The sequence below is a fragment of the Saccopteryx bilineata genome, chromosome 2 (assembly GCF_036850765.1).
Source record: "Saccopteryx bilineata isolate mSacBil1 chromosome 2, mSacBil1_pri_phased_curated, whole genome shotgun sequence".
NCBI lineage: Eukaryota > Metazoa > Chordata > Mammalia > Chiroptera > Emballonuridae > Saccopteryx > Saccopteryx bilineata.
The window spans coordinates 7,745,565-7,759,723 of record NC_089491.1 but is presented as its reverse complement, the minus strand read 5'-3'; the positions used below and the strand labels follow the sequence as shown (position 1 = coordinate 7,759,723).

At 51.9% G+C, this 14,159-nt stretch overlaps 1 protein-coding gene across 16 annotated transcripts in view; it reads left to right on the top strand.

Moving 5' to 3' along the window:
• DNM1 (dynamin 1) overlaps positions 1-14,159 on the top strand; it is a 44,706-nt gene that overhangs the window by 17,130 nt on the left and 13,417 nt on the right. For 12 of the 16 annotated variants that reach the window (XR_010729039.1, XR_010729036.1, XR_010729037.1 and 9 more), the window contains exons 10-14: positions 1,599-1,737; positions 7,794-7,880; positions 12,051-12,121; positions 12,342-12,393; positions 12,599-12,610. Coding sequence is in view for 12 of the 16 variants with exons in the window: in XM_066256104.1 (XP_066112201.1) it covers positions 1,599-1,737; positions 7,794-7,880; positions 12,051-12,121; positions 12,342-12,393; positions 12,599-12,610 (361 nt within the window). In the remaining 4 variants the exon portion in view is untranslated. The remainder of the gene's footprint in view (positions 1-1,598; positions 1,738-7,793; positions 7,881-12,050; positions 12,122-12,341; positions 12,394-12,598; positions 12,611-14,159) is intronic. The other 4 variants (XM_066256102.1, XM_066256100.1, XM_066256105.1 and 1 more) reach the window with 1 other exon arrangement.

The window sequence follows — 14,159 nt, the reverse complement described above, 5'->3', positions numbered from 1 at the left end:
GCCTCCGCCCCGCCCTGCACTGCTGCCAGGCGCCCCCCCACGCCCCCCACTGCCTCCTCGGTAGCATGTCCAGACCTCAGCGGGGTGGGAGAGGCAGGCCACCGCAGACCGGGACGGGGTGACTCTCTGAGGGGGCCTTACCCCCCGCCCTGGCCCCCAAGCCCAGGACACCAAAGGTCAACACTGGTAAGACAGGGACAATGGCGGCTATTTTCCCCTGAGAGCCCACCGAGAGCTCCCCCAGCTCAGTGAATAGGGCTTGAGGGGACCCTGAGCCCCTCTCTGCCCTCAGAGCTGGGTCAGCTTTGGGGGCTCCAGGGAGGAGCCCAGGGGGTGCCTCGGCCCTGGAGACAGAAGGGACAGGGCCTTCTTGGGTGCCGTTGTAGGGGCCTGGATGGCTAGAGGGGTGCAGAGGACCCAGGTCTAGCAGCCCCCCCTGACTCCCCACTGTCCTTCATCCCCCCATTGTCACCCACCCTCACTCGGGACCCCCGCTCGGAACCTCCCCCTTCCCTTCCATCCACATCTCCTTCCAGAGACAGAGCCTTCTCCCATCTGCTGTCTCAGCTGGGCCTACACACCCTGCCAGGGAGGGCAAGGCAGAGCAGGGCAGGGAGAATGGCACCCATTTTACAGCAGGAAAACTGAGGCTCAAGAGATCAAGTGACTCGTCCAAGGTCATATTAGCTAGGAGGTGGCAAAGCTGTTACCGGAAGCCAAGTCTCTGGACTCCCAAGTCCAGTGCTCCTGTGACCCCACCCCCAGGCTCCCCTCGGGTCTTCTCCCCACTGCTGCCCTGGCCTCTCTCTCTCACCACCCCCCCTCTCTGTCTCTCCTCTCCTCTCTCTCTGTCTTTTCAAGCTGAGCTCCTCCAGACCCCTTTGGAGGAAAAGCAAGGCTGCCCCCGGAGGAGAAAGGGAAGGGCCGGCGTGGAGCAGGGGGCTGGAGAGGGGAGGTCAGGCAGCTCCCTGCGCCTCCTGGAGGCATCACCTGCACGGCGGCCTGTGCATGTGGAGCCCCTCGGAGCAGTGCCGGGCGCGCCTGGGCAGCGGGATGCACAGCCCGGTGGAAGGAGGCAGTTGAGCCGGGCTGTGCACTCAGGGCGAAGGGAGGCAAGAGCTGCTGGGAAACCTAGACTCGAACAGAACGGCGGGTGGCGTTCTGGCCTGGTCACCTCCTTAGGAGTCCCCAGAGCTGCAGCAAAGATGGCATTGGGAAAGGGAGAGAGGGCAGGCTCAGTGTGGCTGAGGGGAGAGCAGCCAAGCCTTAGGGGGAGCATCTGAACTCAGGAAGTGGCCGTGTACAGAGCAGGGGGCTTGGTCCTTCAGAAACCCCCCATACCTACAGAGCCCTGGGGGAAGACGCTTGGCAGCACCTGGGAAGTGCCAACCCTGGGTGGCGGTAAGGAGGGCCGGGTCCAGTGCTCACATTGTTTCTGTTCTCTCTCTCTCTGTCGATGTCTCTCTCTCTTCCCCCATGCCTGTGCCATCCTCCACCCGTGACCCTGGCCCTGCTTGACTTTCACTCCCCTCCTCCTCCCCGCCCACCTGCCCACCTGTGGCTGCTCTTCCTCTTGTCCCCTCCCTCCCCGGGTGCAGGACGGGCCTCTTCACACCTGACCTCGCTTTTGAAGCCACAGTGAAAAAGCAGGTGCAGAAGCTCAAAGAGCCCAGTATCAAGTGTGTGGATATGGTAGTCAGTGAGCTCACCTCCACCATCAGAAAGTGTAGTGAAAAGGTACGGCGGCCCCCCGGGTGGGGCTGGGCCTGGCCGTCCATTCCTCGTGGCCGTGGCCTCCCTGGGGCAGAACCATCTGCTGAGCAGGCCTGGCAGCCTCTCGGCCACCCACATGGATGCCCACGCTGGCCAGCTGATCCCTGGCCCGGAGGTCTCATGCCAGCTTATAACCCTGGGTCTGCTTGCACTCGAGTCCCTTCAGGCCTCCGTCTCTGCCAGGAGACTTTGCTCTGGTCCAAGCATCCTCAGTGCAGTGGTCCTTCCCACCAGTAGAAATGACAATGACGATGATGATAAGGAGCAGGCAGGCTGCTTTTACTGAGCACCTAGTATGTGCCAAGCCCTAGGCTAAGTGCTTGCCCTTTGTTATCTGACTTAACCCTCTCAGCAACCCTAAGAAGTGGTAGTATTCTCCCCATTTTACAGACGACAAAACTGAATCTCAGTAAAGGAAAGCAGAATGGGGTTCAGATTAGGGAGGCTGAGGAAGGTGAGCTGGGATAGGGCCTCCTGGGGTTGGGGAGCTGTCCCAGCCCCTCCAAACCAAGTTGCCTGAAAGCATATTGGTTACTCGTTTTACATTAATCCGTACACATTTTGCAGGGTCAGCCTCTTTCGGGTCGCCTGTGACATTTTTAGATGCCTTTTTCCTATTTGCTTTTTGAGGATTTTCAGCCAGATTGTCTAAAGCAGTTCTGTCCAGGGGAGTACATGAGCCTCAGTTGCCTGGGGGAGCCTTTCCAGAATTACAATGCTGCCCCCCCACCCCCCACACCCCCTACCCCACCCCCGCCAAGCAGGCTGAACCAGAGTCTCTGGGGAAGAGCCCAGCCTCGCCTGTATTTGAAAAAACTCCCTGCGCTGGGGAGGTGGAGGCACATCTGTCTTAACTTCCTGTTTCAAATAAGTATCACAGTTCTCGAGGCTCCTACACAATTAGTCACGTGCACTTCTTTCACAATCCCGTCTCCTTTTTGCCCACTTTTGTGTCAAATGCGGCAGACTAAGCAAATTCACATCTGCTCAGGGCCTGTTGCAGGCAGTCTAAAACCTGGGCTGGACCCCTGCCGCCCCCCCACCCCCATTCCACTGCATTGTGACATCCAAGTCATGACCCCGCTACATCACAAACCCTAGGCAACGCACTCTCTACTTTTGTCAAACTCAAAATATTGAGTTTATTTTGAGCTGCCTCAAATCCCTTTACACAGCAAGACAAGATAAACTACAAAATTAAAAAAAAACACATTTGTTTTTTAATTATAAAAGTTACACATTCTCAATCAAAGGAAGTTTGGGAAATGCCAGAATAAACGGAAAGCAACAACCCTCCCTTTCCAGGGAGCCGCTATTGCAATATTTGTACATTTCTTACAAGTAAACCTCCTTTTTTTAAAAAAAGTCAAATGATCAGTATTGATTTTGTTTTGATCATACATGATTGTTATAAAAACATTTAAGCAGCACAGAGACAGCAAAAGTCCCTAGAATCCCACAACCCTAGAGGTAAGAACTGCTAACAGCACACCTGCCCCAACTAATTACAAATAGACGCCAGTTTTAACCTAAGTAGGATCTCGTCAGGCACACTGACCCAGGAGCTCTCCCCCTGCTGAGCAGTCTGGAACCCTTGGGTGTAGCTCCAGAGAGATGGCTCCTGAACTGCTAGTCCCCCATAGAGTGCAGCACACTCCGTGTGGATAGTCAGTATCCTACTGACAGACCTTTGGGTTGTTCCAACTGTTTTCCTTCTTTTACGGCAGGGCTGCATGCAGGGAACATCTTTATAGATGCATTTGTAGCACTTATCCTGTTGTTTCTTTGGAGCAGATTTTTAGATGTAGAATTGCCTAGTCAATGAATATGAGCTTTCACAATTTTGGTAACTTCTGCACGATTGTCTTTCAAAAAGTTTTCACCAATTTATATTTCTCCAAATCTTTTTTCTATACATAGGTTTATTTTGTTATGAAATCACACGATGAATGTGTGGCCATCCTGCTTTTTCTCTTCATTTGGATTCCTAATTTTTCATGTTTTGCCAATTACAGTTGATATTTAATATTATAGACAGTATTTCTATTATATATTTATTTAATATTATTTGATAGTTTCAGGTATACAGCATAATGGTTAGATATTTAGATCATTTATAAAATGACCCTTTCAATGAGTCTAGTATCCACCTGGCACCATACATAGTTATTACGAATATGCATTTTTGGAGTATTATTACATAGCCTACATAAACTTTTTTTTTTTTTCATTTTTCTGAAGCTGGAAACGGGGAGAGACAGTCAGACAGACTCCCGCACGCGCCCTACCGGGATCCACCCAGCACGCCCACCAGGGGCGACGCTCTGCCCACCAGGGGGCGATGCTCTGCCCCTCCGGGGTGTCACTCTGCCGCGACCAGAGCCACTCTAGCCCCTGGGGCAGAGGCCAAGGAGCCATCCCCAGCGCCCGGGCCATCTTTGCTCCAATGGAGCCTTGGCTGTGGGAGGGGAAGAGAGAGACAGAGAGGAAAGTGCGGCGGAGGGGTGGAGAAGCAAATGGACACTTCTCCTGTGTGCCCTGGCCGGGAATCGAACCCAGGTCCTCCGCACACTAGGCCGACGCTGTACCACTGAGCCAACTGGCCAGGGCACATAAACATTTTTAATGATTGCATAATAGTCTATTGACGAGATTTATCATGGTTTACTTAAGCCATCTTTCTATTGGTGAACATTTAAATTGTCTCCAGCTTTTCAGTAGTATAAATAACCTGGCAATGAACATCTTTGTGTATAAAGAATTTTCATTTTCTTTATCTCTAAGATTACTTCCTTAGAATAGACTTCTAGAAGACTATTCTAATCCTAGAAGACCAATTACTAGATAGAAACATTTAAATCCCATGGAACCCTTTGCTGCATTGAATTCCAAAAAGAAAGCAGGAATTACTACTGTAAGTGCTAAGATTTTGGAAACAGCCCGTATGTCCATCAGGAGGAGACTGATCACATAAAGTATCGCCCGGGCGATTGGCGACCCTACAGTCACATCTTGGAGATGTTGCAGTTTTGTTTCAGACCTCTGCAGGAAAAGAATATCACAATAAAGCCAGTCACACAAAAAATGTTTTTGTTTCCCAGTGTATGTAAGAGTTAGTCTGTTAAGTGTGCAATAGCATTTTGTCTAAAAAAAGCAATGTACATACCTTAACTTGAAAATGCTTTATTGCTAAAAAAAAAAATGCTAACCATCATCTGAGCCTTCAACAAGTCATTATCTTTTTGCTGGTGAAGGGTCGTACCTTCAATTTGTAAAAAACACAGTATCTGCAAAGTGCAGTAAAGCAAGGTACGTCCACAGCTGCTTAAAGGGCAAGGCACATTCATTTCTTTTCATGTGTCTTTCTACAATTTTTTCCACTTTTACTGCACAAATGTGAATCACTTTCAGATTTCTTACAGTGAGTCAGTAGGATTTTTGTGAGCCGGAAAAAAATGATCAAAACAGTTTTAAAAGGAAGCTTTTAAATTCTTTTGTAAAATAGTTTTGCCTTTCAGTTTTCATAATGGATAGTAGTGATTCTTTCTTTACATGACAAAGTTCACCTACTTTTGTCTTTTTTTTTTTTTTTTGCCCTCCCCATATGTTCTAAGTATTCAAACTGCTGCCAGAAGTTTGAAAAATAGTCAACTGTAATTATTCCTAGCCCTGCTGGGATTTGTTGGCCTCTCTGGATGATGTCCTGAGTTTAATGTCAGGCACGTGGTGTGCTGCTCAATGCTCTCACCGGCCCTGAGAGGGAGGAGTCATTAGTACCGCACTTTGCACTTGGAGAAACAGAGGCTCCGAGAGGTCCAGTCCCTTTTCTAAGCAGTGTTGGCAAGGCAGGGACTGGCTTTGAACCCAGAGCCATGTGGCTCCCGGGCCAGGGCCCCTGACCGCTAACTGGTGGGCTCCAGCTTACCACCCTGCTCAGCCAAGGTCTGAGAGAGGAAAGTTCCATTTCAAAAATTGGCTAAAAGTTCTGGAAATGCTCAGAGGCATTCAGAATGGAAAAAGATGCTCAAAAGGAACAGGGAACTTCTCAAAGGGGCGGAGGCTGCCCTGCTGTGTGTGACACGTGGAAAACTTGACCGATGTAACATCCAGGCAGTTAGTGGGAGAACTGGTCATGCTCTTTGGCAAATTGCTCCCTCCTCCTCCCTTCTTACCCACCCTCCCCCTGTCCCCCCCTCCGCAACTCCACCCTGGAGGGAGCACTTGGGACCACCTCAGAGGAGGCCTTCTGGTGGTGGTGACTCAGTCCCATGCCTCTGCTCCAGCTTGAAGACTTCCTGCGAGAAGGAGTGGGAAGTGCTTCTTAGCCTCACGGGGCAGCAGGGCCAATGGGCTCCTCCAGGGGTTTGTTTCTAAGTCCCTGGTCTGGGACTGCCCCTCCACCAGGCGTCCTGGGCTTGGCCACCTCAGCCAGGAGATAGTGGGAGCTGGGGCGAGAGGACGTGACATCTCTCACATCAGCCCCTCTGGGCTGGCATCCAGGGCGCCGCCTCCTTCCCCAGCCTCCTGCCTCTCCCGATGCCTCCACCCTGTCTCCTTGGCCTCCATCTTGCCCTCAGAATCTCTATCTATGACCTAGTCGTGCTAACCTCCAGCCAACATAGGGGGGTCCGCTCGAGCAGCCTGACCCGGGGACCAAGAGTTTCTCTAGCTTTGCCCCACTTGGGCCCCATGTGGCCGCGGAGTGGGCAGTGCGGGACTGGAGGTCCCTGTGCCGGGGGTGAGGGTGGGGCTCCCACTCTCAGCAGCTCAGCGAGTCTCCATCTCTGCAGAGTTGCAGGTTCATAAGTCAGAGGGCAGAGGAGCCCATGTCCCTGCACCTTGGCAAGGAGGGCAAAGACATCCATTCTTCATTCATTCCCTCATTCCTTCAACGTGCCCTTCCTGAGTACTGGTGGTGCGCCTGGCCCTGCCCCTGCCTTCAGGGCAACCAGAATACAGTTTGATGAGGGAAGGTGACAGGGGAGCCCCCAGTCCAGCTCTTGGGATGGCCAGGGAAGGCTTTTGGGTGGAGGTGGCATCCAACAGTGTTGTGGAGAAGAGTCAGTCAATTGTCCAGAGCTCAGCTGACCTGAGGGCAGAGTTTGCAGGCAGAGGGGGAAGGCTTGAGGCAACTTTCCCTTCAGCCTCCGTTGATAGAAACTGGGGGTGGGGGTGCTGCTGAGCAGCTCACCCCAAAGGAGGGGGTAGAGGCAGGCTGGCTGGCCAGCTCGGAGCCAGACAGACGTGTCTGGGGAGGACGGTGCCAGTGTGGAGCATGCACAGAGGGGCGAAACCGGGGGGGGGGGTCCACCAAGAGGGCCAGGAGCCCAGCCAGGCCCCGCGGGGTACTGCTCATGCTGCTGGCACCCCACTCCGCATGCCCCGTTGCCCTCGCATGCCCATGCCCGTGGCTCCTGCATGTCGTTTGTGTGACTGCTGGTTTCCCCCACCTCCCTGCTCTGACAAGGAGCATTGCCTGTCCCCAGCCTGATTCAGGAGGCCAATTGGCACCTTGGGCCCTGCCCTCCCCAGATTCTTCCTGGGTAGGAATTCTCTGCGTGATTCCCCACCTGGCTGTCCCTCCAAGCCTTTGAGCAAAGGGTAGCCCTGAGGGTCAGTGAAAGTTTGGGGAGCTAACAGTCCTCAAAGCAAAGTCCTCAGTGGACTCTGTTTCCAAGATGGCTGCCACCAAGATGGCACCAAGGAGCAAACGGATTCCCATGGCGTTTCTGACCATTGAACTGCCCTCCCACCCCAAGTTGCCTAGGTAGGATAGTGAAGAAGGCCTGGAGCCAGGAGAACTCTTGAATTGCCATTTGGAACCCATACTTGGAGGAAAGGGGTGGCCATGGCTTGGTGCCATCAGCTTCCTGGAACCCCAAGTCTCTCTTCCCCTGCTCTCGGGCATTCTGTGTGTGCCTCCTGCCCCACACCCCCGGACCCCTGGACTCTGGTGGGGTTTGATGTTTCCTGCCCGTGCTCCCCGTGTACGTGGCTCTCTCCCCTCCTGCCCTCCCCAGCTCCAGCAGTACCCCCGGCTGCGAGAGGAGATGGAACGCATCGTGACCACCCACATCCGGGAGCGGGAGGGTCGCACCAAGGAGCAGGTGAGCCCACTGCCCTCTTCCCTAGCCTTTCATCGGGTCCCCGGGCTCTCTTCCCTCTTCCCATTTTGTCTGTTCTGTGTCAGCTTCTCTCATACGTGTGTGTGTGTGTGTGTGTGTGTGTGTGTGTGTGTGTGTGTGTGTGACAGAGACAGAGAGAGGGACAGACAGACAGGAAGGGAGAGATGAGAAGCATCAATTCTTCGTTGCGGCACCTAAGTTGTTCATTGATTGCTTTCCCATATGTGCCTTGACGGGGGGGGGGGGGGGGGGCTACAGCAGACCAAGTGACCCCTTGCTCGAGCCAGCGACCTTGGGCTCAAGCTGGTGAGCCTTGCTCAAACCAGATGAGCCTGCGCTCAAGCTGGCGACCTCGGGGCTTTAAACCTGGGTCCTCCGCGCCCCAGTCCGGCGCTCTATCCACTGCGCCACCGCCTGGTCAGGCCTCTCTCATACTTTCTGTCCTCTCACCAAACATCTGCTTCTCTCCTTTTTATTGTAGGGAAAAGAAAAAAAATATATATATATATATCATAAAACTTACTATTTTAAGTGCAGCTCTGTGGCATTAAATACATTTACATTGGTGTGCAATCATCACCACTATCCATTTCCAGAGTTTTTCATTTTCCCAAAATGAAATTCTGTCCCTTTTAAATATGAACTCCCATTCCCTCTCCCCTCCGACATCCTCCATTCTACGTTCTGTTTCTGAATTTGACAACTCCAGGGACCTCATCTAAGTGACAGCACACAACGTTGGTCCTTTTGTGTCTGGCTTATATTACTTAGCATGACGTTCTCAAGTTCATCCATGTTATAGTAGCAGGCGTGAGCATTTGCTTTTTAAGGCTGAATAATAGTCCATTGTATGTATACACCACCTTTAGTTTATCCACTTGGGTTGTTTCCCCCTTTTGGCTATTGTAAACAATTTTCTGCCTGACTAGGCGGTGACGCAGTGGATAGAGCGTCGGACTGGGATGTGGAAGGACCCAGGTTCGAGACCCTGAGGTTGACAGCTTGAGCGTGGGCTCATCTGGCTTGAGCAAAAAGCTCACCAGCTTGGACCCAAGGTCGCTGGCTCCAGCAAGGAGTTACTCGGTCTGCTGAGGCTCCCAGTCAAGGCACATATGAGAAAGCAATCAATGAACAACTAAGGTGTCGCAACGAAAAACTGATAATTGATGCTTCTCATCTCTCTCCATTCCTGTCTGTCTAACCCTATCTATCCCTCTCTCTGACTCTCTCTCCGTCTCTGTAAAAAAAAAAAAAAAAAAAAAAAAAAAAATTCTATGAACATAGGTGTACAAATATGTCGTTGAGGCCCTGCTTTCGCTTCTTACGGGTGTACACCTAGAAATGGAATTGCTGGATCATATGGTCATTCTACGCATGGCAATTTTTTGAGGAACCACCATCCTGATTTCCAAGGCGGCTGCACCATTTGACGTCCCCACCATCTGCCTCTCAACTTTCTGGCAGTCTGTCCTCTCTCTATTTGCTGTTTCCCTGGGTCCCCTATACCTGCCATAGCCACCCGCTTCCTTTCATGTAGTCATGAATCCAGTATTCACTCACTCGGTCACAAACGGAGTGCTGAGCACTGTCTCCAGGCTGGGAGGAGCAGAGGTGAGCGAGCCCCCTCAGGGCCCTGCCACGTTCACAGACGGACACAGGGACGGGGCCTCTTTCCTTGTCCGTCTCTGCCGTCCTTCCGTCGAAGCCCACCTCTGGCTGCCGGATCCCAGCCTCTGTTCCCACACATCCCTTCTCCACAACAATGCTGTCTCCAATCACTCACGTTTTTGTTTCTGATGATACTTTTTAAATTTTTATTGGTCTCATTTTAATTATTAAAGTGATAAGAGTGCTCAATAAAATATTCAATTAGTATAGGTGTGATTGAATTATAAGTAAGTGTCTCACCATCACTCTTCCTTTCCCCCCAGTTTCTCCCACAAAATAATAATATGGTGTGCCCTGAACGGGTAGCTCTGTTGGTTAAAGCATCGTCCTGAAGCGCAGAGGTTGCCCGTCCAACCCTCAGTCAGGGCACGGGCAGGAACAGAGTAATGTTCCTGTCTCCCTCTCTCTCTCTCTCAAATTAATAAAATAAATATTTTTAAAGACTTTTTCTTTATTTTTTATTTATTCATTTAGAGAGGAGAGGGAGAGAGAGAGAGGGAGAGAGAGAGAGAGAGAGAGAGAAAGAGAGACAGAAAGGAGAGACAGAGAAAGGAGAGACAGAGCGAGAGAAGGGGGGAGGAGCTGGAAGCATCAACTCCCATATGTGCCTTGACCAGGCAAGCCCAGGGTTTCGAACCGGCGACCTCAGCATTTCCAGGTCGATGCTTTATCCACTGCGCCACCACAGGTCAGACCAATAAAATAAATATTTTAAAAATAACCATATTACCGGCTTGGTTTGTCCCTTTCAGGCATTTTCCCTTGGCACACACAGATTCCAGACTCTATCTTAATCTTAGGGAACCACAGTCCTACTGCGGGTCATAATCTTTCTTCTCTAAAGATCATTGTAGGAGTTAACATCAGTTGAGCCCCTATTACATGTCAGACATGTCCCTGCCTCCTCTCATTGTGCCTTGCACACTCCTATGAGGCAGAAGCAATTCCTTCCTGGAACTTGAGGCTCGGTGAGGACAGGCTGAGGCTCACAGGAAGCAGCGGGTCCTGAGTCTGAACCCGCAGTGTGCCTCAGGAATGTCACAGTCGTCATGGCTCAGCTGTGAATCCCATCACTACCGATCATTTGCGAAGAGGCTCTTCCTGTGACAGGACCCAGAAACTGGCCTTATTCTCTGACCCGCTTTATTGTTAGAGGGTACCATAGTCTATTTCACCTTTTGATGGCCATTGGCTGTTCCCAATTTTTCTCTGTTACAAACCGCTCCACACTGAAAACCCTTGTCCGCCTGATCAGGCGGTGGCGCAGTGATAGAGCGTCAGACTGGGATGCTGAGGACCCAGGTTTGAGACCCCGAGGTCGCCAGCTTGAGCACGGGTTCATCTGGCTTGAGCAAAGCTCACCAGCTTGGACCCAAGGTCGCTGGCTTGAGCAAGGGTTTACTTGGTCTGCTGTAGTCCCACGGTCAAGGCACATATGAGAAAGCAATCAATGAACAACTAAAGTGCCACAATGAAAAACTAATGATTGATGCTTCTCATCTCTTCGTACCTGTCTGTCCCTATCTATCTCTCTCTGTCTCTGTAAAAAAGAAAAAAAAGAAAACCCTTGTCCATATATCTTTACTCACTTGATGAGTTTATCTGTGAGATACAGTTCTAGAGGCGAGAATGTACATTTTAATGTTGTTAAATATTGGCAAATTGCTGTCCAAGAATCTTTTCTTTTTTTTCTTTTTTTTCTTTTTTTTTGTATTTTTCTGAAGCTGGAAATGGGGAGAGACAGTCAGACAGACTCCCACATGCGCCTGACCGGGATCCACCCGGCACGCCCACCAGGGGCGAAGCTCTGCCCACCAGGGGGCGATGCTCTGCCCCTCTGGGGCGTCGCTCTGCCGCGACCAGAGCCACTCTAGCGCCTGGGGCAGAGGCCAAGGAGCCATCCCCAGCGCCCGGGCCATCTTTGCTCCAATGGAGCCTTGGCTGCGGGAGGGGAAGAGAGAGACAGAGAGGAAGGGGGGGAGTGGAGAAGCAAATGGGTGCCTCTCCTATGTGCCCTGGCCGGGAATCGAACCCGGGTCCCCCGCACGCCAGGCCGACGCTCTACCGCTGAGCCAACCGGCCAGGGCCTGTCTAAGAATCTTATTTACACTTCCACCAATAGTGTTTGAGAGTATCCATCTTCTCACAGTTAGGCCCACACACTGGTCATTATTAATGTTTAGTACTAAATTGATAGGTTTAAAAGGGTCTCATAGTTTTAACTTACATTTCTTTATTAATGGGCTGAGCGTTTTTATAGATGTCCTTATTGATTACATGTATTTCTTCTATGAGTTACCCATTCATGTTCTTTGACTATTTTGATTTGTATTTCTTGTTTAGGAACTCTTTATTTATTATGGATACTGTTAGTGTGTGTTTGTTTATTTCGTATGGATTGTGGACTATTATGGATTCTCTGTGTGAGTTTTCACATTTTGTGGTGTCTCTTCCACCTGCCTCCTGACTTGTGTGTCCTTAAAGGTCATGCTCCTCATCGATATTGAACTGGCTTACATGAATACCAACCATGAGGACTTCATAGGCTTTGCCAAGTGAGTGCTCCTTGGGCGGAGAGAGCGACACCTCGTGTGTGTGTGTGTGTGTGTGTGTGTGTGTGTGTGTGTGTGTGTGGTGGTGGTGGTGGTGTGGGGCGGGGAGAGGGACCCAGGCCTTCCGGTTAACTCTCTGGGTTCTGCGCCCACTGAGCAGTGGCAGTGGAGCTGGGCCTCTTGAAATGAGAAGTTCTGAGACTCTTCTCTTTCTCCCCTTTAGTGCTCAGCAGAGGAGCAACCAGATGAGCAAGAAGAAGGCTTCAGGGAACCAGGTGAGTGAGCCCCGGTGCCCCAGCCCGAGGGATGGAGGGTCCCGGATGGACGCCAAGCTCTGAGAGCCCCCTCCCCCGAGGGGAAGGGTCCCACGGGGGCCAGGGAGCCTGTCAGCCACCAGCCACAAGCCTCCCACTCTGCCTCAGTAATCCTCTCTCCTCTCTCCCGATGCTTCTCGTGGTTGCTATGGTTACCTCTTTGCAGGATGAGATTCTGGTGAGTACCAGGACTGGGGGTCTTGGCTTGTGTAGTGAGGGGGAGGAAGGGGCCCATTTGTAGTGGGGATGGGCAAGAGGGTACCCTTTGGCTTGAGCTGCTTGCTCACACCAACACAAGATTGTCCACACATGCTCTCAGGCCAGAGGCAAGGCCTGGCCACACACACAGTCCATCAACCTGTCCGTCTGTGCACAAGACCTAAGCATTACTTCAGGCAGAGGCAGACCACGTGGGCTGGGGTGGGTGAAAATGCCTGGCAGGGGGCTGGCACTGAGTAGGTGCTCCTTAAATATCTGTTGGATGGATGGATGGGTGGGTGGATGGATGGGAAAGAAGCATGTTTGTAAGCTAGCCATCTCTACCAGAAAGTAAAGAGATGAATAAAAATCAAGAGACAAGTCTCTCCTTCATCTGCTCTGTCCTTCAGGTCTCTGCTGACACATCACTTCTGCACCCCAGTTGTACATGTGCGCCACAGAGTCCTGGGCTTTTCTTTGTAATAATCTAGGTGTTTATGTGATTATTCCCTTCCCAAACCCCAGAAGAGGAAGGGCTGGGTCTGTTTTGTTCAACAATAAATCCTCAGTCCCTATCCCCGTGCCTGGCGTAGTAAAGGTGCTCAATAGAATAAAGTAGTTAATGAATGGAGTAGCCCAGGGCAGTTTGGTTCAGCAAACACCCACCGGTGCCCACACTGCGCTGGCCTCTAGACGGGAGTGAGACCCTGGCCCTGCACCTTGGAGACCGGGGCCTGCAGGCACAGCTCAGGCAGGGTGGGAGTCGGGGCAGCGGACGGTCCCTGGTGTAGGGGCTCTGCAGGGGGCGGCGGAGGAGCAGGGAGCAGGGCAAGCCTGGGGGTGACCCAGAGAGGACAAAGGTTATAAGTCAGGATAAGGAGCAGGCAGCAAGGCCCGCTGGTCCGAAGCTGAGCTAGAGAGTCCCAAGTTGTGGTGTTTAGACCCGGTTCCAAAGACAGTGACAAGACTGGAGTGGATCTTCACTGGACTGGGACAGTGTGGGAGAGGAGTCACAAGGCACCTGTCTGCCATGTCCCTGTTAATGGCTCAGGCCATGTGACTTGGGCTGTCTTTGGGGAAGCCAGAGAGGAAACAGGAGGGCGGCTTCGGGGTCTCAGAAGCGGGCCTGGCCCGAGGACTTTCCCACTAGCACCGGCTCCGTGGGTCTTCTCTGGGTACTCAAAGGGAAGCCAGGGAGGACAGGGCTGGGGAAGCGAGAAGAGGCTCCTTCATTCTCTCTGTCAGGCTCACTACCAGAATCTGGGCGGTGGCTCTGCCCTTAAAGTACAATCCCAGGGCCCAGGGCCCTGGCGATGCCTCAAGACTGTCCTGGGGACAGCTGCTTCTTGCTCTGAAAAGAGACCTTTGCCTGTTACTCAGAACTTCCCCAGCAAGAAGGGGCCCGGGACAATTCATGCTCAGCCCCTTTCCCTACGCCCACTCCTTAGCACCCCACCTGCGTCTGGGGCCTGGGGCCAAAGACCCTTAGAACCCTACTATTAGAGCATTTGTGTATTCATGCCATATAT